The following is a 27,730-nucleotide window of genomic DNA, read 5'->3' on the forward strand; positions in this document are numbered from 1 at the left end:
CCAGTTTTTGTAGATAAGCCACAGACCAAAAGGTACACAGTGATCCTTTAATTCTGAATGCACTTACTTGGCTTGTTGAGATAATGTTTTCCATTGCCATGTTTATAGTTATAAATGTTTCTTATTTGCATAATTTTTATGTAGCAAAATGAGAAACATGGATGGGTTGAATGATCTGAGCTCACTATGACTATTCTACATTATACAACATTATTATACAACAGTCGTCTTTATGGATATTGGAAATGACCGTTGGCACACGCACACCCAGATCTGCTTCGAGGGTAATGTTGTTAAATCCTTTTGTTTTAAGTAGTAAAATCATGAAGGAAAAAGCTGAAGGAGGAGTGACCCCATGTCTGGTGTATTCAGAGCTGGTGGCTTTCTCTCATTCCCTCATTCTCTCTTATTCTTTCAGGTTTCCTTCCTTTCCTTCCATTTGATGTTCAGTTGAGTGGAATAGGTGTGTTATGTTATAAAGTTTAAGTACTCTTCCCATTGGAACTCCCCAAGTGGCTTCTGCAGTAGACAGTGGACCTCACAGCACCAGTAACCCTTTAACACTCCTGGCCATTCGCTTTCCATGGGCCGATGCTTTGTCTTGTGGTAACCCCTGTTTTTGTTTATGTTTACAGTGGAGTGATGTGGCTCCATAGCCTGTCAGTACTGTGTTCCCCTTGTGCCAGTCTGTAGAAGAGATGCTAATCAGATTGTGAAAATAGGTCTGCTTTCTGAGGCTCGAAAGCAACATGCAAGTCAGCAGAATAATACCTTTGTCTCTGTTGATGGCTGCTTGGAGTCTGGCTGGAAGTGAACCTTTTTGGCATTGTACTATGTAGTGTCTAGATTGATGGTGCACGATAGTCATGTCTCTTCTTATTTTCTTCAAGCAGAATCTGATACACCAGTTCTTCCCCCAAGGGTGTTAACCGTCAGTCTTGCTGCTACTTTTAGTGTCGGTTATCTGCCGTTTTGGTTGCAAGTGGTTACATGTGTATTTTATTCACCGGTTTCTGTCTCCCCACCTTGTAGAGCCAGTGTTTTTTTGGGGCTTTTTGCAACACTGCAGAGAAGGATGCTAAGGTCAGCTTACGGTATGATGGACTCTGTGTGTGTGTGTAAATGTTTGAGGCTGGTGATACTCTGTGCTGTCTGCTCTTGTTCTCCTGCACTCTGTAAGACCTCCCAATAAGGCGAGCTGGCATGCACACTGGGAGTGAAGCCCCGCATTCAGCACTTTCCCCCGGAGGCAGGGCCCAGGCTCACGTGTCCCCATAATCCTCCAGATTTGCCTGGGAACGCGAGGCATTTTGTCACACGAGGCAGTGCCCTAAAGGCCAGGCAGTCAGGTGGAGAGGGTAGAGGCTCGTAGCGGGCGGACAATGGGCACCTCTTTTTTTATCAGCAGTGTCTCAGGTCAGATGGCTTCTGCTGGTGCCTGGAACATTATCGCCTGGCACATACCTGTGATGTAATGGGACTTGTGACAATCTGCACTCAAAGCAGACAGGCCCGGCAGCTGCGGGCGTCGTGCTCAAACGCACCCCCCTGTAAAAGGAACATCTGAGCTGTGTGCCCCCACCATAACGCCTTACCGTGCACTGAGCGTGACCCACTTCTGCCCGCTGTAATTACCGTTCGGACAGAAAGTCAGATGTTCCATTGTTAAGTCTGCTTGGATCCCTTTCATGTACGATCATGTACGCAGCAGAAAGGTCTGGTGTATTTTAGCGTTTTTTTTAATTTTTATTTTCATTCAATCTTTTTCCTTGACTCAAATGTTTATGGGCCTCTTGAAAGAAAACGAGCCTGCCTAACTGCTGCTGCTTTTGTTTAGTTTATTCTTGTGTTTGTTTTCTTATTGCTTCTTATCAAAGCAGGAGGGCCCCGCTGTTGGCTGGGTTCACTGGCTGGGTGTTGGTGGTGGGGGAGGCAAGTTATATCCTGATGGTGGCGTTCTGTTTCCTGTGCTCGGTTTGCATGCACACAAACAGAGAAGAAGAGCGCAGAGGAGAGTAGCTCTGTCTTGCATGACCTAACTGCTTTCACAAGGGGCGTGTCATTGGGCAGGGTGAGCGTTTGGGAATCAGCTGATTCACTCTTTGCTCCTCGCGGGGTGGAGGTCAGGGCTGAACAATGCGGGGGGAGCCAAATCCGCCGAGTGGCCCCGTTTGTGCTGCGCTGGGCTGTTACATTCACGGCCCTCGCCACGCGGGGATTCCACAGCTCAATGAAGGCCCCCTTCATGTCCTAACGGCTAATTAACTCAAAATAAATAATTATAAAAATATTGCTTGTGCTTGGGGGAGCGCTGTGTGTTTAGATCTCTGATGGAGCTTTTCCTTTCTTTTGAGTCTGTCTGGATGGGTGTCTGGGCCGGCCTTTGACTGGGAAGCCCCAGCAAGCGCTGAGTCAGATCTGAGCTCCGATAATGTGGCGCGGTGAATTTGTTTCTTTGTCCCTGGCTTAAGCGTCACAAGTCTGGCTTCAAAGTATCTCTGGATCTGCAAATATCCATGCAATGCATTACCTCATAGGAACGCCGTTTGAGTCCAGCGCCCGCGTCTGTGCTGTGTTTCCCAGCGTTCATAGGTGTTGCTGGAGGGCCGCGGGCACGGTGCAGGAGGCCTTCTCCACACTGATCACGGAGCCGGATTCGTCTAAGGCTGATGATTGATAGGCATTTTTATATGAATAATTGCTGCTTTTGGATAGGTATGCGTGCTTGTAAAAAGGCAGGTGGGTGGAAATGAGGAAGTCCTCACGGTGAAAACACAGAGCAGCATCTGTTTTCTTCGGAGCCAGCCATTCTTTCATTTGGTCAGAGAAATCGACTGGATGGGAAACTGCATTTTTTCAGCTGTCAATTAGAAGTAGGTTGATGGATGGGTGAAGCCGCACTATTTAATTGTACTGCTTATCAAAACGTCCCTCAAAGTAACCTTGAATTTTGTAAGATTGGTGAAGCAAAGTTTGGGGGAAAGATAAAAAATTGCATATCTGAGCTAGGATTTTTTTTTCTGTGGTTTGAGAAGAGTTTCTTAGAACCGTAAGGGCTTTTCACTGTTAAGAAGATATACTGCACCTCTTCATGGTCTCTAGTGATGATATCCATTCAAAATCAGGGATGTGTGTGTGTGCTTTTTTTGTGTCAGAATGAGTCTTGGGGTGTAGCCCACAGGTCAGGGAATGGGCATAGCGTGGCAGGAGATTCAAGCCCGGGCCTAATGCTCTGGCCCTGACAATCATTAAATGCAGGTTGTGCAGATGTTTACAGTGGCTTGTTATGTTTGCGGTTATGCAGAATCAAATAAACTGGTCAATATGGACACAATTTGTTCTCTCCATTACACAGGCATTGCCAGTCTTGAATCTGACGGCTCGTCGACAGCTTTAAATAAAGCAAGCCTATGCTCATCCCCAACCCTTGCTGCTCATTACTATGCAATGCTTCATTAGGTGTTAACAAACGCCTATAACCTTGGGTCAATGAATCATTTTTGAATAAATATAAATGCACCGAGAATGATCTTGCGGTTTTGCAGACGGAACAGCTTTGCTCAGTGCATGCTGAAAGGCATGTTATGCAACAGTGGAAATGGCAACCTTAAATCTTTTTCCCTGTTTTTCTTCTGGAAGGATACGGTTTCAGTCACAGCAGCATAACTCCAGCTGTGAGTGCTCACTAGTCAAAGTTGGCATAGTGCTGTTTCTGTTTCTTTGCTTGGATGCTTTCATCACCGTCCTCCGGTGAAAATTTTTGCTAACCTCATGACGGACCATTTCTAAATGTGGAAAATTGAGCCAAAATGTTAGTGTACCAGTTCAACGGCATAAGTTAAACTTGTGTGCGTCCAGGTTGTTTGATAAATTGGTGAGATAAAATTCTGAGAATTCATTTGGAGGTCTACTTGATGGTTGATATATTTCTATACGAAGGAATCAGTTACTGGAGGGCTACTGGATGGCTCATCCAGTTAAGATACTAATCTAGTTTGTGGTTGGGCTCCAATGTCTGTTATTGAGTCCAGACCATGGCAGTGCCAACTGAGGCTGTTGTTCCCGCTGGGCGATGCACAGTTGGGTTTGCCATCGGCCATGGATGGGAAGGTTTCAGTTGACTGGGATGACAGCGTCTCTTTCTGCATCCGTGACCCCCACTGGTGCCCATAGGTCAGTCATGGTGCACCTGAAATGTCCTCCTTTGACTCAGGCCTGTACAAGCCCAACTTGAGAACTGTAGTGTGATAAGAAGAGGTGGCTGACATGACATGCTTTGAAGGATAACACATGCTTGCGTGCACAATCCCAAGTTGATAGTGGAAGTTGTGGCAATGTGCCCTGATATAATAAATAAGTAAATATTGTTGGCCATAACAAACGATAGAAAAAGCACAAAAGAAAAAGAAGGTATTTTATGGCTGCCAACCACTATGGCATAATACTCTTTCATGTCATGTGTTTCTTTCCTGGACTTTGGAGTAGATCATGTGACCCCCTGGGTTTTTAGTCTGGAACAGGTTGTGGCCTTCACATTAAGTCAGTGATTCAGCACAGGGAACAGCCAGTGCAGATTTGTTCTCACTCATGTGCTTCTGACATTCTTAAGAGCATGTGGGTAGTAGCCTGTGTTAAGCATTTTCTCAGTCTTATGCAACTGAAGCAGCAGGACTACTCAACATCTTTTTGGGCCAAGTATCTGTTACTGAATCATCTCATTCTGTAATCCTTTTCATTTACAGTAGCTTCCCACCCCACTTCCAAGACTGTCAGGGGCTTCGCTAGAAAGCTTGCTGGATTCAAGCCCATCAGGGCTGAAGTCAAGCTGGCCTTTACCATGTGTTCTGGTAGTTTATACTATTTTAAATAATAATTAACGTTTTTTCTGTTAAATTCTACTATGTTTGTATACATGTGTTTGAGGAACTCTTGGGGATGCAGACATCAGTGATAATCAACATAAGTGTTATCAAATGTGGGCTGATGGTTTTTTTAAAACCAGATTTATTAGGAATAATATTTTTATTTGGGTAGCAAACTATGTATATATATATATATATTTTTTTTTTTGAGCCTTGCAGATTTCTGACTCTTTCTGGGCCCAGCACCGTTCAGTCTTCCCAAGCTATGTTGTGCTCTCATAGCTATAACACTGTTTATCAGTCCCTCAGCCGGATTTTATCAGCAAGCCTTCAAATGAATAACTGACCCATCTCTTAATTCAGTGAAGTGCCTTCTATATTTTGTACAAGACATTGTTCTGTGCTTTTTTGATTCCATCTGAGTTGACTTTTGTTGTCTTGTCAGTGCTTTCATTTATTCTGGTCTGACTCCAAGCGGGACTCCAAACCTTATTTCCCTGGGTTCGCTGGATGTCCTCCAGTGACAGACGAAAAGCAGGAGCGCGAGTGGGACACACTGCAAGGCAGTGCGTAGTAAAGCAACGTGTTTGGTGAGGTCATTGCAACTGACGTGGCTTTTTGGAGGATTGATTACCTTTTCAACATACGACGGCATGAAGCACTCCAGTCCCACATTCAAACAATCCTGAAAGCTTTAGAAAATCTCTGCAAGCTCATGTATCCCTGCGTAAATTTGTTCACAGGTTTGAAGGGAACACCGGGGGGTATGGTTTTTTCTGTAATCATGCAGGCCAACTGTATTTTGTCTGCTCAGTGGGTGGAGTTTTTATTGTTTGCCCTGCTCACTGACACATACCAGCAGGCCTGGTTTATTGTGGCAATAATGTTGAGATTCCTTACATTTAATTTGTGCACTGTCTCTCTCAAGCTATAATAACATCATTGTGCATGCTCACTGGAGCTCATAATATCTAGGTGCATGTGTTTTTGTGTGTGAACCTTCTTGCATTCTATAACATGTCTTTGAATAAGGATATTCATTTAGCCGTAGCAGACAGTGCAAACGTCTTGTCCGGTATATGGGAGAGGACATTTTTAAATTTTCTAAACATGTAACATGTGCATTTAAACATACAGAATAATATGTTTGCAGACTATTCATAGCCAATGGTGACTGGGAATCTAATGGGCCGACGCATAATTGGCCATAACATCACCCATGAAGGGATTGCTTCAGTGGGAAGGATATTCACCGCCTCAGTGCGCAAGAGTGACTCCTCTGGTCAGTTGGAATACAGCCAAGTAAGATATGCAGGAATGTGGCACTGTGGCTGTGCATCACAGCTGGTGGACTTCAGAGTTAAAAGAAGCTAAATTTGAGTGCTTGTGTTCAGAAGACACATGCTAGTCTGCATCTTCCTCCCTTGCCTGAGGATGTGATGGGGATGGCCTGGGCTTACAGTGCTGTTTTGTGTGTTCTAAATCCGGAAATGAAAAAAACACTTACAGCGCACATCGCATAAAATAATAGTTATAGAATCTATGAGTCTACACGCACCCATAGTAAGGAAAATCATATGGATCATTTGCTCTCAAGAGTACAAAAATATGAACCTCCAAAAGATGTGTAGAGAACATTGGAAAATAAGTTCTTTCACTGCAAAGCGGCAAACATAAGGTGTTTTGGGAGGCATTTGAATGGGCTGACCTGAGCAGCAAACAGCTGTAACAAATGCAGACGTTTCAGTGCTGCCATTTATAAACACTGATCTGCCACAGGTTTCTACTGCAGTCTTACAGCAATAATCGCTTGTCTTCATCAGACATTGCTTCCTGGAACTGCTGATTAGGTGAAACTAAAAGGCTATTTTTGCTGTTCTGGCCTAACCTCAACATTGCTCTCAGATTACAGTCCCATGTGTGCTCTGCCATGTTGTGTTACATGTACATGTTCATCAAAAGCAGATTTTGACTCTGTACATCGAAAAATCCAAAGCTGACTGTGTTAGAAGTGGTTTGTCCAAATTGGGAGAAAAGGTAAAAATGTTTTTTGTTTTTCTCACCATTCTCTGCAAACTCTAGAGACGGTTGTGCATGGAAATCAGCAGATCAGCAGCATCTGAAATACTCAAACCACCCTGTCTAACACCAACAATCATCCCACAGTCGAAGTCACATTTCTTCCCCATTCTGACATTTGGTCTGAACAACAGCTGAACCTCTAGTTGCTGCCAAATGATTGGCTAATGAAATATTTATATTAACAAGCTGGTGTACTGGCCTACCTAATAAAGTGCTCAGTGAGTGAAGTTTCAGCTCCATGGGGCTGCAGGTGTGAAGGCTGCCTCACCCCCTCACTTGCTGTATTCATTCTCAGGAATTGCGTATTTGGGCGGGACCTGCAGCTCCAAGAGGAAGTGCGTGCTGGCGGAAGACAACGGACTCAACTTGGCCTTCACCATCGCCCATGAACTTGGCCACAAGTAAGCATGTCCATCGAGCAGAACAGCCCCCTGTAGTTGCATTAGCAAACATCCAGTACTTACTATCATCATCTTCACCCCGGATTAGTATTTCTGGTAATTATCTTGTTAAAAGCTTGTGTGCAGTCAGTACTTTTAGTCCCTTTCCACATCTGACAGGAGTACATTGTGAGAGCTCATTTAATTAATTATAACTGAATATTTATGTTCCTTTTGTAGAAAGGAACTGCATGTATGTATCAGAGCATCTGTTAACTCTTTCAGTCTCAAGTGTCTCCACCCAAATTCCAAGGGGTTTGGCTTTGGTTAAGAAAATTCCGAAAATTGAGGACATTGATTAGGGTTTTAATGGGGGCTCAAAACAATAGTATAGCAGCCGTTTTCATTAAAACGGTCAAGAGTACCATTTTACGGTAGTTATGCTTGAGAGCCATATAGCACTCTTGGTGCTGAAAGGGCTAAACAGTAGTAAGTGCTCCTCATTGGTGGTTGAAATTAGTTTGCTCCTCTTTTGTAAAATTAGTAATTCTGCATTGAAACATACTTTATAGAATACAAACCATTACTGTTGTTAGAAAAAGAAACACTCAAGCTAGAAAAACAATGCTTTGACCCTGATGCCGGTCTTCACAAGGCACACACTTTCCTTGGGCTTTTCTCTGTTCCTATCCAGAACGGGATTTGTGATGGTATTTATGAGTTTCCACATCACTTAAGTATAGTCTAAAGCGTCTGTCAATCTCACTGCCTCGGGCCATGGCTGTTACAGCACAGAGAGACGGATATGAGACTCCTGCAAAATGTATCCATTTGCCAGTTTGTGAGGAATCTCCTATTCTCCTTGAAGGTTTGAATGTGAGCCTCAAGCTATAAATGCCGGGTGACAGATGTTAGGGACACAGTGTGTGGCAGAGGAAATATTTCTCTTCCCACCCCTCCAAACTCCTTGCCAACTCCACTGGCAGCTTGCAACTCTGGATCATATATTATTTGCCAACTAAGGGAAGGCTAGAGCTTATATCTTTGAATGAAGCTTCTTTTTTATGTCTAATCCATTTTTCATTCCCCATTTTCCACTTTCCCTCGGTTCGGAAAGCCCCATCATACTCAAAGACCCTATTGAATGCTGCTCTGCCAACTGCCACTTATTTTAAACTGACCTGCACCGGTCAACTGCACAGTGTGGATGATTGGGCTGGATGAGTAAGCCAACAGCCTCAGATAAAAGCTTTTGACAGCCTTGGCGATGCTTACGGATGTGTGCTATTTATTACCAAGAATAGTCCATCTGCACTTATTAACAGTGCAACATATGACAATTAGATTGAATGAATGGTTTACTGCATGTTTGTATTTTATGACTTTCTGCTTGAAGCACTCTGTACAAGCCTGTGCCTTTTAGTAATGCACATATTCTATACAGGAAGTGTTCTGTGTAATTGAATGATCACTTTATGTCATGTCTGTCATGAGTCATATTGCTCATTAGTTATTTTCAGTTGGGGTTAATCTTCCCCACATGCATTTCAACAGCCTTCTAAGTTTGTCCACGTATTTAACACTTTAAAACATGACTGTGTCTAAAGTCATTTAAAAGAGGTGTCTGCTGTGATTACAGTAGGAGACATATTTAAATGGTTACATATAGCCCATGACCGGAAAATTATGGAAGACTAAGACCAAAATTATTTGGAAATATTGTCAAATATATACCATCTATGCTCAGGGGCTGAGGCCTTGCCAATGCCAGTCAGGTTATCACAGACTGTATTCAGTATTCGTTCAATATTGACATCCAGGACAAATTTTAATGGTCAGACTGGGCCAGATTTAATGACAGGGTTTAATGTGCTGGCACAAAGCTAACCATAATGCTACCTTTACTACGGATATCAATATAAACTCTGTGCCACACAAATTACATACTGCACTGTAAAAGCCCTCATTGTACTGACTCTGTAAAACACTTTATTAAACAGGAAATATTATGTTTAAGCACCCCATTTTACAGTTAATTTAAAAGCAGTAATTTTGCACTTAAGAATTTACTGTACTTGTGTTTTTTCCATACCACCAAGCTTTATTTTCCTTCATCAAGTGAAATGTATTGACAGTGCAGGCTTGTGATTGATGCTGTAATGAGGCAGGGAAGATGTGGCAGCAAACATAAGAGGCCTGTCGCCGATGTGTCCATCAGTTATGGGAAAGGGAGGCCTCCTGACCGCCATGGGATCACCAGCGTGGATGATTCAATCAAACTCACTGTCCTATTTCCAATTTTTACAAGAGGTGGACTTCAGTGCCACATGGAGCCCTGGTAGAATTCACCTCTGAGGTGTTCATGGGCAGGCTGTAAGGTCTTCCAGTTGACCACCATCCAGGCACAGATGAACATACTTTCATCAGCCATGGGTCACAGTGAATGCTCTAGGCCTCTTTAAGCTCCTTCTGGCATCAGAAGTTGAGAAACAATAAGTTAATTTGAGATCAGTTACAAAATTAATATTTGTAGTGATGCAAATTCAAAGGAAAGTGTTAAAAAAGGGCTGATATGAACCATTCAAAGTTAAATTTAATTATTAATGGAACAAGTCAAATATACCATCAGCGGTGTTCTTTCACGGCATCATTTTTAATTACAGATTCTCCCAAATGCGCAGAGGCCTGTCAGAACACAAGTGGGGCATGGAGATTTTTTTGCTTTCAGCAATAATTCTTGTTTTTATTTCCTGGATGAAATCCCAAAATGCTGAAAAATGCCTTGAGGTCCATTATTCATCATTAGCGGTGTGGCTTTGAATACACGCTGTAGATACAGCCCCATTTACTACACATTGACTACAGACATCAGCTTGACCTTATACAGTATACAGAAAAGATGTTGTAGATAGATAGATATACGCACAAATCAGGCTGTATCCAAAATATTATGGCTTCATGTGATTTGTGTTGTGGTAGAGGACCAGTCAGTGGCAGTGCCCTAGTGCCACAGTTTGACCCAGTAGTAACTAACTGTTGCTAAAACCTCAAGATTCCCTCTCCCACCCCTGCCCACCCACCAAGAAGATTCAGGTGTCACAGGAAGTCACCATTCCCTGTTTTTTTTTTTAGCATATCCTCTGACCCTAATGCCTGCTTACTTTGCTAAATGCTAAGCAAAATAATATTTGTATGCCTAGCTCCAGTCACCTAAATAAGACTCCACAAAGACTTTTAATCTGTTGCCTTATTTGTGTGCACTGCAATCAATGTAATTTTGCATCTTACATCACTCTTTTGCATCTTACATCACTCTTTTCCATCTCTTAAAACCCAGAATGAGAACTTGAGGTTGGTTCTCCACTTTTTTGTCGTTTTTAACTGCTACAAGTTCAAACTAGCTTGCTTTTATTTTTCGAATGTAGGCCTTGGCTTTTAAAGACGTGCATTATAACTGTCCACAGCAGAATGCTCTCCTCTCCCTGCGGTGGCGTTTAAGCCGTTTTACACATGCTGCCCAGACTGTGTGTGGAGACGTCCAGCGCAGCCTGGCCCGCCGGCTTGGATCGGCCAGCGACGGCTTGGACGGAAACGGTTCCAGCAGCCCCGTGTCGCAGAGTGGGAAAAAGGGCCTCACGTCTGCTTCTCTCCCCAGCATGGGCATGAGCCACGACGACGACCACTCCACCTGCACCGGACACTCGCACATCATGTCCGGAGAGTGGGTGAAGGGCCGCAACCCCAGCGACCTGTCCTGGTCCTCCTGCAGCCGAGACGACTTGGAGAACTTCCTCAGGTCAGACCGCTATCCAACAGCTGCTCCCCTCAGTTCCCTCCCTCTGCACTGTGGCCAAGGTTAACGGGTCCAGCACAGCTCCGCTTTTAGCGTGTGTGAGATTGAGACCTGGGACATCATTTTGGATGCATCGACATTTACTCAGGTGTACGAATATGAAAAAAAAAATGAAAAAAAGAAAAAGGAATATAATTTCACTTACAGTACACCCGCATGGTTCCAGCATGAGAATTGTCATTGTTCCAAACTATTATGCAATACTGCTGCCTGTTAAGTGCTGGCTCAGAACATTCCAGAACGTATGACTGTTCATGAGTGAAGAAATGCTGAATTGGCATGAAGCCCTTCTCTGTATGATATAGGAAGCTCTTGGACAGAACGGTGAAACGTGTCTGAACAGCTGTGCGGAGACATGGCCGTGTCACACAGCCGAGTGGTGCGGTCAGAGTCCACTGCAGAATTATATAACTCTTTTACACGAGCGGAACATAAACCTCATACATACACATGCAGGGATAGTTAATCCTGTGGATTGTGGTCTGGTAATATCCGTGTCTAAGTACAGACATGTCAGTGGTTTCTAGTTTCTTCCTTCATATGGCTCCTACAGCAGTGCTTTATAGAAAGCCGTTTTTATAGGATGCATGATGTTTACTATGTGTGGTCTGAAAAATTCATGTAGGGAAAATAGGCTCAAAATTACTGCATGACAATGTAAGTGCATGAACGTGTCACTTATTTAAATGACAGTGTGTTATTTCATTATGTATGTATTTATGTATGTATGTTATTTACCATTCCCATCTCAGACAAAAAATAAATTATTGCCCCTGGTGAATTTAATTAAGCTGGTGTCCTGAATGCCTGTTAAAACACAATGTACTGTATTCATCACTTGGCCATTGGCTGCTGCATATTAACTATTACAGTCAATTTCCATGCATCGTTAAACTTCCATGATTGACTTTATAGTGTATGTATGAAAATACACTTGTTTTGCTCTTTCCTTCCAACAAGGGTAGCTCATGTTACATTACATTTTTCCCTTTGTATCTTATGTATAAAATATACATCCTCAGTACCTGTGAACCCTACCTAAGAATATAGCAGAACAGTTTGCAACCTTCTTTTGATATAATGAGTTAAAGAAGGTGCTTCTCATCATTTTCTGGTGAATGCAAGTTAATGCGACTTATTTTTACAAAACATTGTCCCCTACCTGTGTGAGACATTGTGGAAATTAAAATGGAAAGTACTGTCACTGAAACAAACAGGGGGTGTTGCTCTAGCTTTAGCCGAGGGTTCACGGTAGGTAGGTTGCGATGGCTTTTTTTTTTTTTCCTGTGGGAAAAATGCCTCTGTGTAGCGTGCTCTGGTTTGTTGTTTGTTTTGGGTGGATCGGGTGACCATGGTTGTAGTGCTCTCCATGTCAAGCCGCTTATAATTTTATTTATTTATTAATCAGATCGAAATCCAGCGCGTGCCTCTTGCACACGGACCCCCGCAGCTACTACACGGTCCGTCTTCCCTCCAAGCTGCCTGGCATGCACTACAGCGCGGACGAACAGTGCCAGATCCTGTTTGGCACCAACGCGACCTTCTGCAGTAATATGGAGGTACGGTTCAACCTCATTCTCTTGTGTTGCTTTTTTAGGATTAGGATTAGGCCTGGAGCTAGCACTACTGCTGTAGGCCTAGGAGACAGGCTTTTGGTATATTTGGCCTGAGCTCATTGGTACCTCTATCAAGGACTCATGCAGACCCCTATGGTTTAACAGCTGGGATAACATCATTTTACATAATTTTTCATCATTATTGCACAGAGGGTCCAGGACTGTTTGGCCGAAATGGCATTGCAGTGTCCAACAAGCATGAAGATACATACTTATTGAGTTATTTGCAGTTTAGCAATGGTCACTTGAATGTTTCTTTCTTCCTGGTGCTTGGCTCTGAAATGCCGTATAACCATTTTTGCTTGTGCACAATCATCTTCAACCGCTTTTGTGTGTTTTTGAAGTTGCCATGGTAACCTCATAAAAAGACATACCGATGCAAATCACCGGGGCTGACACTCAAGGTCAGGCAGTAAAGACATCAGTTTATGTCTTAGCTCTCATGTTTCTGGCTGGAAAGGAAAGTAGGCCTGCCCTGAACATACCTTCCATAGAGATTGGCAATTTAATAACTTAAAAATAAACTATATATGAAAACTGTAAAAAAATATATATATAATGTCTGCTTCTGCTGTCACTATGCAACTTATTTCTGTGTAGTCACCCCTTTTGGTGTCAGTACAGAACAAATCAAATGTAAGATGATACAAAAGTAATACGGTGTTGGGTTTACTGAATCGAAAAAAAAAACAGTATATCTTATCCTACAAAATAGAAAAGCAGGCAAACAGTAATTGAAAATGCTTTATTTAAGTAACAACAAAGAAAAAGGCGAGAACTGCAGTAAGAACAGGAACACCGCTGGTCACTTTTCCGTACCTAGTTTTGTCCCACCTTTTCAAAGTGAAAGCTCTCATTGATGTTTGCTGGGAATTATATACAGCTGGGCTGGGCTGATAGTGTGCAGCCGTGAGGCTCGTCTCTCAGTCACTGCTGAGTGTTTATATCTTATGTGGGAACAAATGGCACCTCTTCTCCTCCATTCTCTGTGAAACATTTCGAGGACTGTCAGTTTGATTTTCTCCATGCCTGCAGGCAGACCCCTTCGTTATCACTTGACAGCTGATCAAGGAACATTTTTCCCATGTCCGTATCGCAACCCCACTCAGCTGTCGAAACCGACACCAGATCAGCACTAATTCTTCTTAAACACACGCCTACGACAGTCACAGTGAAAACAGGACACTGTAAAAGGAAATGTTATTTTGTAACATTGGCACTTAAAACGTGTTTATTAATTTAGAGACTTTTCTTAAATGTTTATCATTTTTGTTATTATTAAGCAATTCAACATTTAGAAGTCACTATTTTGGTAGGATTACTGTCACATTGGTTGCTGATTTCTGGCCTGCCAGCAACCCATCATTAGCCTCACAGTCAAACACAAGGACCCTCTCAAAATGTGTGTGCTATGTGTGTTCAACATGGAAACTTAATGCAGTAATCATGGGTATAGTACATGGATTATCTCAGTACAGTGAGTCTGGATCATACCAGCAAGTGCTATACCTACTGCTGTCAGTCTGTAGTCTGTATAGTGTCCAAATAACATTGTACTGTATAGTGCAGAAAGAACTGACAAAGAGAAGCTGAACATTTCTGAAACAACTGAAAGGTCTGGACCCAAAGAAGAAGAAGGTTTGTGTTTCTCATAAAACTGGCCTGAGGATGGATTAGTTGATGACAGACAACAGAAGGGGGCCAATAAAGTAGTCAGATTATGACATGTTAATGACAACTTTACTACCCAGAAACTTTGACTTTAACATTGGAAAATCTAACCCTAACTGTAACCCTAAAGAAGAAACTATGAATATGTAAACGTCTTCCCAGGTGAAGGGAACACTAACTCTTCATGTTTTTTTTAATGTAATCCTACACAATCCTAATAGAGTAGCACCCATTCCCGAATTTGAAAATATAAAACTGTAAAAATCCAAATAATCCCAAACCGACATGATTTGTGTGACAGTAAGTAAATGGAATTTGGTGCATTTTGGCACTTCATGAGAGCCATCCTGAGAGACAGCTGAACTATGAGCTGTCAGTTTGGGGAGTGATGATATGAACTGTTGCCTGCAGACAGGAAGAGGGAAATGTTGTTTTCCTAAAGTCATGGAAACAGAGATTTGGCCCCTGAAAACAACATGCATCTATTATTGGTAAATGAGTGTGAACTAAAAAAAAATCCTCTCTTTCACCCACTCAACAGAGCGAACACTTCCACACGTTGCCTCGTCAGTGAAACCCAGCATTTCAGAACATATGCGCTTAATTTCACTTTGGAGACAACATGGCCTCTTTCCCACTGAGCAGAAGCTGTTTGGGTGACAATTGTTTTGTTCTCTCCTGCTCTTTCACTCAGTCGAAAGAGGTTATACCATTTTTGTCATGTCACTAAATATACCATGTCTACCTGGAATTATTGCTCTTTAAAAATCTAAAATAATATTCAATAGATTTGGAAAACCTTAGAATTGCTACGTAAAAAGGCTTCAGTTACTCACTGCACTTAATTTGCTATTCCATATCTGTCAATAAACAGTGACAGTTTTGTTGTAAATGTACAGTTTTCAAATGACAAACTCCGCCACATACTCACTTTTACTTTTGTCTGCATGCTGCTGAGTGAAGTGCCTCTGTTTTGGATGAAAGGTTTGAGATGTTGTAGTTGTTTTTCCTCCTGATCCGTGACTGGGTAAATACCAGGTAAATCTTGTATTGCTGACAGCTTTATGTTGCTGGATAAAGACGTGGTCAGGGAGGCAGTTCCCATTGAATGTTGCATTCTCAGCCATCTGTGAATGCAGTCCCTCAAGCAGTAAAAGTGCCATATGTCCTGTTGGGCCAATAAAAGCGTATGGTTATTGAAAGATTACCTTCCCACCCTCTCACCCGCTGCCAAACCCCCACATTGAAGTGGCAGATCTGCTGGCTATCCTCAGGTTCACTGGTGTATAGGATTGAGGCAGAAATGTGTTTCACTCCCAGAAACTAGGACTCGTTAGTCCCTTTTCCCTTTCTGAGATCAAGACAAAAAGTATCCAACATGAGGCGAGTGGAAGTACTCAGATGGACACTGGATACCGACATCACTATTCAAGATCTGTTTGTGATGATGGCACAAATAATTCCGACTCTTTAAGAGTTACACTATCTGGGTGGTGTCCTGTGCGATACTGCTGCTCCACTCCTCTTTGACAAGCACGCAGGTCATCTACTGGTTTCGGGGGGTCCAAAGCCAAGAAAGAGGAGAATGGGGAGAGCTCATGAGTGAGAATGGGGAGAGCTCATGAGTGAGAATCAGGAGAGCTCATGAGTGAGAATCAGGAGAGCTCATGAGTGAGAATGGGGAGAGCTCATGAGTGAGAATGGGGAAAGCTCATGAGTGAGAATGGGGAGAGCTCATGAGTGAGAATGGGGAGAGCTCATGAGTGAGAATCAGGAGAGCTCATGAGTGAGAATGGGGAGAGCTCATGAGTGAGAATGGGGAAAGCTCATGAGTGAGAATGGGGAAAGCTCATGAGTGAGAATGGGGAGAGCTCATGAGTGAGAATGGGGAGAGCTCATGAGTGAGAATCAGGAGAGCTCATGAGTGAGAATGGGGAGAGCTCATGAGTGAGAATGGGGAAAGCTCATGAGTGAGAATGGGGAGAGCTCATGAGTGAGAATGGGGAGAGCTCATGAGTGAGAATGGGGAGAGCTCATGAGTGAGAATGGGGAAAGCTCATGAGTGAGAATGGGGAGAGCTCATGAGTGAGAATGGGAAGAGCTCATGAGTGAGAATCAGGAGAGCCCATGAGTGAGAATGGGGAGAGCTCATGAGTGAGAATGGGGAGAGCTCATTAGTGAGTCATGGCTTCTGTCTTTCAGCATCTGATGTGTGCTGGACTGTGGTGTCTGGTGGGGGGGGACACCTCCTGCAAAACCAAACTGGACCCTCCTCTGGATGGGACAGAGTGTGGCGCTGACAAGGTAGGTCCTGTCTGAGCAATGAGCTTGCTTTCGTACAAACAAGTGAGGGATTAACAGCTCACTACAGCTCAATTCATTATGAGGGCCCGTGATTAACAGCTCACTAGCTCAATTCATTATGAGGGGGCGTGATTGACAACTCATGGTAGCTCAGTTCATTATGAGGTTCAATGGTTGACTGCTGATTGTCGCTCAGTTCAATATGATGTCATCATAATGATACACTTTAGAAATGTAATTAAATGTAAATTTTAATTTAATTAAAGGTAATTGATTATATCAGTGAATTTATAGGATTGTTATTAAAATGTATTCTGAGGAAAAAATGAAGAAAACCAAGCTTAATTCATTCTCATCAGTTGAAGAGAGCATAAAATGGAAGATAATTACTTGATGTGATTTATTCTTCAGACCAATAGTCTCAGTTGGCATCTATGCAGATTGACAGGTCAACCAAACAGGTTATGTACCTGAAGGTAGCATCAGCAATATGTAGTTTCAAGTTCTTCATATTTCACAATGCATGGATTCTCTTTGTTATTATCATTGATGTGAAAAGTGAGCATTGAATGTAAATGAGTCACACTCGATAAAAAAAGGAAAAACACCTCATCCTTTATAACTGCTGGGCCTATCTACAGTCTTAAGAGCAAGTTTCCAAAGCGCTGGCATAATGAAAGGAGCAGCGGTAATTGCTTTTGTGTAGTAAAACACACATTTGTATGCCTTTCCCTGGTAATATTGACAGGCGCAGTCATTAATTATACTTGTGGAACCAGTTTAAGGCGAGCAGGGTAGTGATAAGTGCCTGTGCACCCGCAGTGTGCTGCTGCACTTTCTGTAATTCTGTTTCTTTTATGACTCAAGGACAACCTTCCCTAGCTTGCTTCATATTCACACTTCTCCCCATGTATCCCCTAATATCTTTCAGTTTGTCTGCAGCCGTCACACACTGGCTGCATAATAATTTGCTGCATTACTTACAGTCTTGTTTTTGTTTTTGAGACCACAAGGGGAGAGTAGCATTTGTTTGTCAAATATAGACAGATTATTATTGTGCTGTGTCTTCTTATGCTGCATGTTCTGGAAAGCCAACACAGAAAAAGGTTCTGATGAGATCCCACTGATAGCTTGTTTGAATATTATAAATGTATAAAAGTATTTATAGCTTCACTTGCACTTGCAAAGTTACAAATATTAAACAGTTCCGACCAATTGGTGAAAAGTTTGTAACCTCTGAGGTCCTACTGTATTGTCATTTTTGATCCATGGAACTATATAATGTACAGTGTTATTGCACTATGAATGTGTGTTTCTGCACATAGTCTGTACACTGAGAGCAGTGGCTGGCTGGGCCTGTGGGCATGCATGCGTGTGTGCATGTCATTCCCATGTGTGTGTGTGTGTGTGTGTATGCCATTCCTGTGTGTGTGTGTGTGTGTGTGTGTGTGTGTGTGTATGTGTGTGCTAGATGTCAGTTCTGTGTGTGTGTGTGTGTGTGTGTGTGCTAGATGTCAGGGCTGTGTTTGTGTGTGTGTGTGTGCTAGATGTCAGTTCTGGGTGTGTGTGTGTGTGTGTGTGTGCTAGATGTCAGGGCTGTGTGTGTGTGTGTGTGTGTGTGTGTGTGTGCTAGATGTCAGTTCTGGGTGTGTGTGTGTGTGCGCGCTAGATGTCAGGGTTGTGTGTGTGTGTTGCAGTGGTGCCGGGCGGGGGACTGCGTCAGTAAGACACCCATACCCCAGCACGTGGACGGGGACTGGAGCACCTGGGGCCAGTGGAGCGTGTGCAGTCGCACCTGCGGGACAGGTGCTAAGTTCCGGCAGAGGAAGTGCGATAATCCCCCGTGAGTCAGACGGCTTCCTCCCCATCCTCATCCTCATCATTACCATCATCATACATCACTAAACCTGTCTGCCTTTCTCTGCTTTCCCTGCTCACTGAAGATCTGATTCCATCAGTCAGCACAGTAAAAAGAATCCCGCTCAATGAAGGGAACACTGATCTTGCGAGACAGTGAAGACATAGACTTTAGATTCCTGAATTATGTCCACCATATTAACCACAATCACATTTCTGGATATTACCATATGGATTTCATCTATATGATTTACCAAACCTGTAAACCTGTCAGTGGAACATGCTGTTTTTGTTTTTATTTTGGGGACAGAGAGCAGTCTTTACAGTGCGGCGATGGCCACGGGCTCTGACTGAGGGGAAAAAGCGATAAACCTGGGGCTGGGTGCGGGGGGGGGGGGGGGGCAGCGTGAGTGGGTGCGGCCAGAAATGACTTTTGGCGAGAGTGCTTGTGTAATAATTTCAAGATGGACAGAAATTGGGAATGTATGCCAGCACAGGAGAGGAGCCATATAGCAACAGTAGTCCAAGAAGTCTGAATAAGTTTTCATGCTCTGCTTTTGAAGATGAAGACATATTTATTGGGGCTCCGGTATGAATGCTGCGTTGTTAGTGTTGTGCACTCCTGTACCCCAGGCCCAGCTCATACACTCAATCCTGCTGGCTGCAGCTGACACATATTGGCGAGGGTGCTAATGCTGCTACCTGCCTGCCTGCCTGCCTCCCTGGGTGTCTGTCCCAGCTGTTCTCAATCCAGAGGGGGGTCATTTCCAGCCTGATTCTCTTATGAAGGCCTGGCTCCACCTGTAACGGGAGAATGGCCTCGGCAGATGGCCGGGTCCTGAGGGCCTCTGGCACAAAGCGGCAGGGTGGGCTTTACTGCGCGGGGGGTTTACGCCATGCCTCTCCCCGCTGTCTGTGCGCAGCCCCGGGCCCGGAGGGAGGCACTGTCAGAAGGCCAGCGTGGAGCACCGGGCCTGCGAGGGGCCCCCCTGTGCCAAGGGCTCCCCCACCTTCAGGGACCAGCAGTGCCAGTCACACGACCGGCAGGCCAGCAAGAAGAAGACCAACCTGTGGACAGCCGTCATCAGTGACGGTGAGCGCAACGTCACAACGCATCACAGCCCCCTCGCAGAGTGCCAGTAGTCTTGTCTGTACGTTGATTTCCTGCATTGCGTAATTTAATATCCTCTCCGTGCCGCTAACATCTGCTGCCCGTCCTTGCCAGGAAAGAGATTTCTCTTTGGCAAAGTGGGAGCACCTGCAGCTTTTATTGCAATTCTAGAAAGTTCTGTGGCTGTCAGTCAGAGCTGCGCATCAGTCCTCTGTCACAGGAAAATCTGGCGCTCTCTGGGCAGTCACTGCCCTCCCTGTACTATTTTCACCTTATTCAGGGGAGACACTTCAGGGGAAATTGCTTTAAAATCTGTGAAGATTTTAATGGGATGAGTGTGTTGTTTGTTGCTCTGCCTTAACCAAAGCTATCTGTAGACCTGAGAATATTCACATTCTCGGTTGGCTGGGTTGGCAATGAAGTGGTTAAACGCCTTTCTTTCCTTTATTTTTCATATGCACTTTCCGGAATATCGGCCCAGATATGTGTCATATTTTTATTTCCTTTGAGACCTGCTTATGTCAGATTTGACATTGACTTTGATAGATCTGCACAGAAACTAGCAAGAGCATTATGTTTATGAAAATGGAGTGAAAATGTTCATTTCCAAGAACGTGTGGTCCAGTGCTTTTTATAAATACCCATAACCTCTAATCAACGTCCCATTTAATTAGTTGCCATTGGGTAAAATTATTACAGCTGCTTGCCAAATGTATGTTTTTTTTAACTTTCATAACAGGATGTGGATGTGTGTTTATGTGAGAGCAGTGAAATACACCCTATTTCCCCACCTAGCAAAAGCAGTACTGTAGCGAGTGCATGGTTGACTTTTAACTGACAGGAAGTCAGCAAAATTTCAACCATAGTTTAGCACCTCAACTTAACCAGACATGGCATGTTTGAGGATCCGGTGTACCTCAGACATTCACATTTATGTCAAAAAAATAGTTTATTGTGAATTCACACAAGCAAGAGTAATCTATTCAAATCCTGCCTGCTCTGAAGTGAAGCGTAAAGTTCCACATTTAGAAATGTGGTTCTCAAACTTGGGATAAACTTGGTAATGAATGATTTTATCTAATGCTTTGTTTACCCATTAGGGCAGGTATAGTGTTTATACATTTCTTTTTCAGATTGCCTTTGAAGTTCCAGTGCAGCTCATTCCTCCATGTGAAAACCCAAACAATGTTAAACACCACTGATTACATTTAAATGCATTAATGAGTGAAAATGTGTAGCCTATTTTAAAATAATTTGCATGCAATCACCACATAATAGTGTGGTAGCCAACTGCTCACCCCATTCAGTTTAATTAGGTTCTGCTGTGGATTTTATGAGTGTGAGGTGGAAAGGGAAACTGAACATTGGGAGAGTGGTCAGCAGCTAAGGAATAGTTAGCATCTCCAATTTAGGACACTGCCCGATATTGACATGTGCTCAATAATTAAGATGGAAAACTACAAATAGATTTTGCACGCACCAGTTGTTTTACACAGATCTTTTTTTTGTTCTCAGGCTGGATGCCTGGTCCTCTCATTCTCCAAATGTCAGAAAAATATTATAGCAATATTTGAGATGGCAGCTGATGAGAAGAAACTCATAGAGAGCGTGGGACAAATTACCCTTCCTGCAATTGCTTTTTTGTGTGAAATGCAGCTTTGACTGGATTCTTTACAATAAGCCTCTTTCTGTAAAACTCTTTTTCATGTTCTTCAAAATTCCCATCACTCCTCTTTCTAAGGGCTCATTCGTGAATGAAGCCAGTCACAGAAGTGCACATAACGTGCAGTTGTGTGGCGCCAATGAGACCAAGCACTAAGATGCTCCTCATCTTTCATCTTTTTCTTCTGTAATTCACAGGAAGACTTTCTTTGTCATCCGTGACAGATTGAACAGTCTCGGGCATTTACAGATCATCTTCGTAACTCGTCAAGGACGTCATTCAGTGGACGCCTCTGGTGTTCTTCAACATCTTTCTGGAAAGTTAACACCCTGAACGGGGAGAGAAGGAGCATTTGATATCAGAAACACAGATGCAGGCTGCCTTGCGTTACTGTGTTGGGCACTGTGGCTTAGCGTCAGAGCAAATACCGAATGAAAGTACTCAGTGTGACATGAATAATGAATGAATGGTGATTGTTTATGTAGTTATTTTTGTTTTCCCCCAGAAAAGCCGTGCGCCCTGTTTTGCGCCCCCATGGGGCGGGACGTGCCCATCTTCGTGTCCGAGCGTGTCCTGGATGGCACGCCCTGCGGCCCGTACGACGCGGACCTCTGTGTGAACGGGAAGTGTCAGGTAAAGTCCGTCGCTCCGGCTCTCACCCTCTCACACTCAGCTCCGCAGAGGCAGAGAGGGGCCTCTCTCAGCACTACCGTGGCTCAGTCTTAATTCCTCTGTAACAGCAGTATTTCTGCTTCTCTGTCACACGGTACTCTCTAAGTAGGCCTGGCTCTCGGGTAGGTGGGGCCAGGGGAGGGGAACTGCTGCTTCTTTGTTAAAGATTGCAGATGCAATTGTCCAAAGAGGTGGGGGTCATTGCAGAGCACAAGGGTGAGGTCAAACCTCCTGCTGCTCTCACTAGATTTATTTATAGTGACTCTTTGCCTTCCCTTTAGATAGCATGGGTAATTTATATTTTCTCAGCCTTTAATGTTTTTCATGTGCATTTTTGCATTGTGTTATGTGACTCACATTTTTTGGCGGCACCGGCCAGCCAGGCACTAATGATGCTAACTAAGGGGCTTACTTCTTGGGAGGTTGGAAAGGACTACTTAATAACAGCCTGAGGACAGCTCCAGTGAAGTTTATTTTTTACAGGGCAGATCCCATCTGCTGGGGACTCCACGACTTTGTGTTTTTTAATAGATTTTTTTTGTCAAGGAGTCACCAAGCACACCTCAAGCACGTTATTTTTTTAAACCTTTTTGTTCCCGAGGAAGGCGTTTGTGGCATTAGAAGTTTGATTTGTTCAGACGGTGGCCCACAAGGCCAACTCCCAAATGGGTCTTTGCTGGCGAGACCTTGTTTTCATAGCGTTCCTAACTTTCCATACAGGAGGCTTAGCATAATATTTAGGTCTCCCTGCTCTCTCACTCCCTTTTTTACTCCCCCTCTGTCTTTCTCTCCTCTCTCACTTTCCCTTTCTCTGTCATTTCAGGTGAAAAGTATCGGGTTTTTGGGAGTGAATTTATTTAGCTTTAATTGAAGACTCTAATGATGTGGCCGGCCCAGCTGGGTTACAAAAGCACAGACCGAAGCTTGCTCATTTGCTTCCAATTTAACTGTCAGCCCCCGCGCCCAGGGGCTGACCTAATCTCATCTGTTCTACATACAGTACAGATTATGATGAATATGGAAGTATTTATCACATAAGGGCTCCAGCCAGTGATGAAAGGCAGGGGATAGGGGGACCCGCTGGAGGATAGGGTACTCCTATCGGCCCAACGCGCTATCAGTGTTTATATTCCAAATCAATAGACAGGTTTCTGCAATATACAAGTTATATCTTACAAATCAATTCACCTTGATAGTTCTAAAATCCATACTGTACTGCACAGCATGTCTGTCTTGTATTCATGAAAAAAAAAGGAAAAAACTTGTGGACAGGAAGAGATATGACGCCGGCATAAATGGCACAACACAGGGTCTTGGCAATCGCATGACAATGACTGACAAATCCATCAACAAGTAAATCAAAGTCAGTTGGTGTTGGACTCTATATTGCAACTCCACTTGCTCCAGATGGCAGCTGCTCCCTCTATAAACTATGGGTTTCTCTTTACTTGTGTATGTTGTAATTATTAAGCATATGACTCAAATTAGCACTGTAAGCCCTCGTCCATGGGTTGGAAAAAGAAGCCACTGAGCTGGTCTAAAGTGCCTAGTCAGGAACTACAGGAAATACTGTGCAGCATGCTAGTATTGGGACATTGACAATTTTTTGTTGTTTTGGCTCTATGCCCCACAGCATTGGATTTGAAATAAAACAATGAAGATGCAATAAAGTGCAGACTGTCAGTTGTGATTTGAGGGCTTTTACATCCACATTGGGTGATCTATGTATGAATTACAGCCCTTTTATTTGTGAGCTCAAACAGGAGCAAACAAGCTGGTAGACCATGGAAGAGCTCTGTAGAGAATGGCCAAAGAATGCTTTCAATTGTGAAGAAAACCCCATTTTCAACTCCTGAATAGATCAAGAATACACTCCGCAATATAGGCATGGATGTGTCAAAGACTATCTCAAAGAGAAGATTATACAGTACCAGTATAACCAGGTATAACTTTTCTAATTTTGGAGCAAAATGTTATGGAAAGATGAGAGTATTAACCTCTACCAAAGTGATGGAAAGAGGAGAGTGTTGAGAAAGAAGGAAGTTGTTTTAGGGCCTGGGCTTGTGTGGCTGCCACTGGAACTGGCTCACTTAACTGATGATGTGACTGCTGATGGCCCCACAGGATGAATTCTGAAGTGTACAGCAGGATCATATCTTTTCAGATTCAACCAAATGCCTCAAAACTCATTGGACATTGCTTCAGTAAAACAATTACTCCAAACACACTGATAAAGCAACCAGAGTGTTTCACCAGAAGACCAGACTGGAGGCCAAAAGCCACAGAAACAAACTGGAAATGAAGATGGCTCCAGTACAAACCTTGCAGAGCATCACCAGGGAAGATACCTACCATCTGGTGATGTCTATGGGTTGCAGACTTCCGACAGTTATCGAATGCAAAGGATTTGCAGTCAAGTACTAAATATGATGATTGGGTTTCAGTTTATGCTGTTACTTTTGGTCCTCTAAAATGGGGGAAGCAAATGTATATCTGTGCCATAAAGCTTTAAAATGTGTGTGAAGAACCATGGGTGCTCCATGGGACAGTTGGCCTGAAGAAATGATAGGTTTTTGTGAGATACTGTACAAAGATGCAGGTTTTTGGAAACAGGACAATTGGCAGAATTTTCTTTCATTTCAGAGAAAAGTTTTGTTCTCCAGGAAGAGGTGTGAGAATAGGACGTGTGAAACAGAAGGAAGTCTGTGTGCATGTGTGAGTGTGTGTGTGTGTGTGTGTGTGTGTGCGTGTGTGTGTGTGTGCGTGTGTGTGTGTGTGTGTGTGCGTGAGCTTGCTCGTGCTTGTGTGTGTCTGTGTGAGTGAGCACTGGGACTGTTGTTCGGCTCTACAGATGAAATCACTTCCAGACACCCACAGGTGGAAGGGCTGTTTCTGATTACAGTTTCAGCCCCCTCCCCCTCCCCTCTCCCACTCAGCCTACCCCCCTTAGACCGATCGGCTTAATGTTTTGGCAAATTATCACATGTGAAGCACCCTTCCAAAGGTCACTCGGTATGCCACGGCTCTACCTTCGTCAGGCCTGGGTTTGGGTTGCTGACATTTGCAGCGGTGTGCCGGGCTGGCGTTGGGTGTGCTCTGGCCGCCTGACAGCAGAACAAACGCAGGATCAGCGGGGCTTTACCGTAGGAAAAACAGGCCCTGGCGACCACCCCACGCTGCACGCGTCACAGCACCGCCGAGACCGCCGTTACCATGGCGCCGTCTCAAAGAGCATCCGGAGCGGGCCGCCGCGTGGTCTGGGCCGCCGCGTGGTCTGGGCCCACGCAGCAGACGCAGCGCGCCCCGTTCTCACCTCCACATCACCTGGGACACTTCAGTGGAAAGAGTTTTCAGAGTACTGGGGACATGAGGTCCAGACTGAAGTCTGTCACGTGTTTATGTCTCAGGTCAGTTTGTCAGCGCAGATGTTTAGAGTGTAGAGTCATTTGCAGAAGTGATCTCTTTTAAGGAAGGGCCAAGCTTAAACCCTGTTATTATGACAAGGCCTATCCTGGGATTTCTGGGTGAAATGAAAGGGAGGGGCCGTCTTCAGGAGGTAGCGTCCGTGGGAGGGGCGGGGGAAATGAGGGCGGGGCTCGACCGCACTGCAGTGCCAGTCAGCTTGCACCAAACTGTAACTCCGCAACAAGTTCACAAAATGTCTTCCCACTCTGCTTCCTCACTGTGGTATACCTTTGCTTTCCGTGTGACGGCCTGAGCGTTTGATCAGATATCCCGCTTTGAAACCTGCAGACCAGCAGGGCCATCACTGCTTGCTCCAGTCGAAGGACTGGTTCTGTTTTCTCCACAAAAGTCGAGTCTGTGTCACTTCAAGACAAACAGAAGTACTGCAGTATTTGGTACCTTGCTATAGTCTGAACATCAATTGTTCATTTTCCTCTCTTGTGGTTGATATTAAAGGGACATTGCACAGTGACTTCAACCATCATACCTTAACCGACTAAACTCAATAACCTCTTATAACACAAAAGTGCTATCTTTTGCTACTGCTTCTTCTGCATTGCATTTTGAAAATGAGACTGCAAATTGAAACAGTTGAAGTATAAAACGTCATTTCGGATATTGCTTCCTACTCCACCTCCAGAAGTAGTTTACAAGGCATTCAAATCTGTACAGGTTTCAGCATTTGCCATTATACTTCTAGCAGATTGCCTTCTGGTGTATTACTCAGGCACTAAAGGAGGTGGGAGAAAAGTGTTTCACACCAGTCCGTGGTTGAACGGCATCTGTTTGCTGGCTCGGTGATGCATCATATGTTTTCCATTTTGAACTTCAGTCCCAACCTGTTTCTCACTGGCCCCAATGTCTGCGTTCTGAGCACAAACAGAGGTGGATCAGAATGATTCAATATAAACATAAAATATAAAATCATACATTGTGTATGCCAATCACCCTTCCAATTGCAATGAAGCCTTCAGAAATGTTCTTTTTGTAAGCAGCACTGATCAGAGTACAGTAGCTGGACGACTAATGTGGTTGCTAGTGAAAGTAAAATTGTGTGTATGTGCGTGTACTGTGTGGCACGATGTGAAATTTAAAATAAATGATGGATCATTGTAACCTTGCTGAAAATGTAAATACAATTGTTTTTTAAATCTCAGTGATAAATCTTGGTTTGTAAGCTATGTGGAGAACCTTTCTCAGTCCAGCCATTTAGTCGTGTGGTTCATATTTTGTTTCCCTCATTTGTTTTTCTTGGGTTGGAGCTTATCTCACAGGACTTACAGAAGCGTGCATATAATTCATAATAATTTATAATTGTTTATTAGAGCACACATAGGTGGGCTGCTAAAGAAGCGTGCATATAATTCATAATGATTTATAATTGTTTATTAGAGCACACATAGGTGGGCAGCTAAAGATATTCAAACGGATAAATAAAAAAAAAAGCCTTAAGTTTGATGAAGTTTAAATTGCTCAAAACACATTTGAACTTCTGTGTATAAGCTTCAACATTATTGATTTTGAGGATTTATATTTTATATTATCTGTTTAAAGAAAGTGTGAACTTTCTGTTTGTGTCTGGGCCAGGGCTCAAAGTTTGCCTGACATTTGTAAATATTTACTGCACCTGAGTATTGCAGCATGTGTACAGAAAGCTTGCTTGCTAAATCAGTTTCTTTATGTGAGGAAAAAAATGAAGGTAAGCAACTTTGCATTGTCTGTGTGCTTGTCATGGCAGAAAATTGGCTGCGATGGCGTCATTGGCTCCTCTGCCAAAGAGGACCGCTGTGGCGTGTGCAACGGTGATGGCAAGTCATGCAAGATAGTTAAAGGAGACTTCAATCACACCAAAGGAATGGGTGAGTCACTGTAACACGAAGGGGGGTGGAGGGGGGCGCTCAGGCCCAAATGAGAAGGCTTGCTTCCCGATTTAGGCTCACCCATGCTGATTCCTATCAAAGGCCTTTTGAAACCCTCAGAGCCTTTTCCCTGCCCAAAAGGCTCTGGGAAAACAACACGACATAGAGCACACAGCTCAATTCTGACTACATGCAGAAACGCAGTCCTTCTCCGCTTTAGCATTCCAATGTGGAAGCAACAGATAATTTGCCCTCTAAATGTTTTGTGTCAAAAATAAAAGTGTCCATGGTGGCCTCCGATGCTGTTTTTGGCCACGGCACCATCTGTTCTGGAG

At 43.7% G+C, this 27,730-nt stretch overlaps 1 protein-coding gene across 2 annotated transcripts in view; it reads left to right on the forward strand.

Moving 5' to 3' along the window:
* Nucleotides 1-27,730, forward strand: part of adamts17 (ADAM metallopeptidase with thrombospondin type 1 motif, 17) — a 78,493-nt gene that overhangs the window by 23,780 nt on the left and 26,983 nt on the right. For both annotated transcript variants that reach the window (XM_061245947.1, XM_061245948.1), the window contains exons 8-15: nucleotides 7,240-7,345; nucleotides 10,980-11,120; nucleotides 12,586-12,736; nucleotides 16,667-16,768; nucleotides 18,466-18,611; nucleotides 19,549-19,718; nucleotides 21,905-22,032; nucleotides 27,275-27,395. In XM_061245947.1, the coding sequence (XP_061101931.1) occupies nucleotides 7,240-7,345; nucleotides 10,980-11,120; nucleotides 12,586-12,736; nucleotides 16,667-16,768; nucleotides 18,466-18,611; nucleotides 19,549-19,718; nucleotides 21,905-22,032; nucleotides 27,275-27,395 (1,065 nt within the window). The remainder of the gene's footprint in view (nucleotides 1-7,239; nucleotides 7,346-10,979; nucleotides 11,121-12,585; nucleotides 12,737-16,666; nucleotides 16,769-18,465; nucleotides 18,612-19,548; nucleotides 19,719-21,904; nucleotides 22,033-27,274; nucleotides 27,396-27,730) is intronic.

The sequence above is a fragment of the Conger conger genome, chromosome 6, assembly GCF_963514075.1.
Source record: "Conger conger chromosome 6, fConCon1.1, whole genome shotgun sequence".
NCBI classification, from domain to species: domain Eukaryota; kingdom Metazoa; phylum Chordata; class Actinopteri; order Anguilliformes; family Congridae; genus Conger; species Conger conger.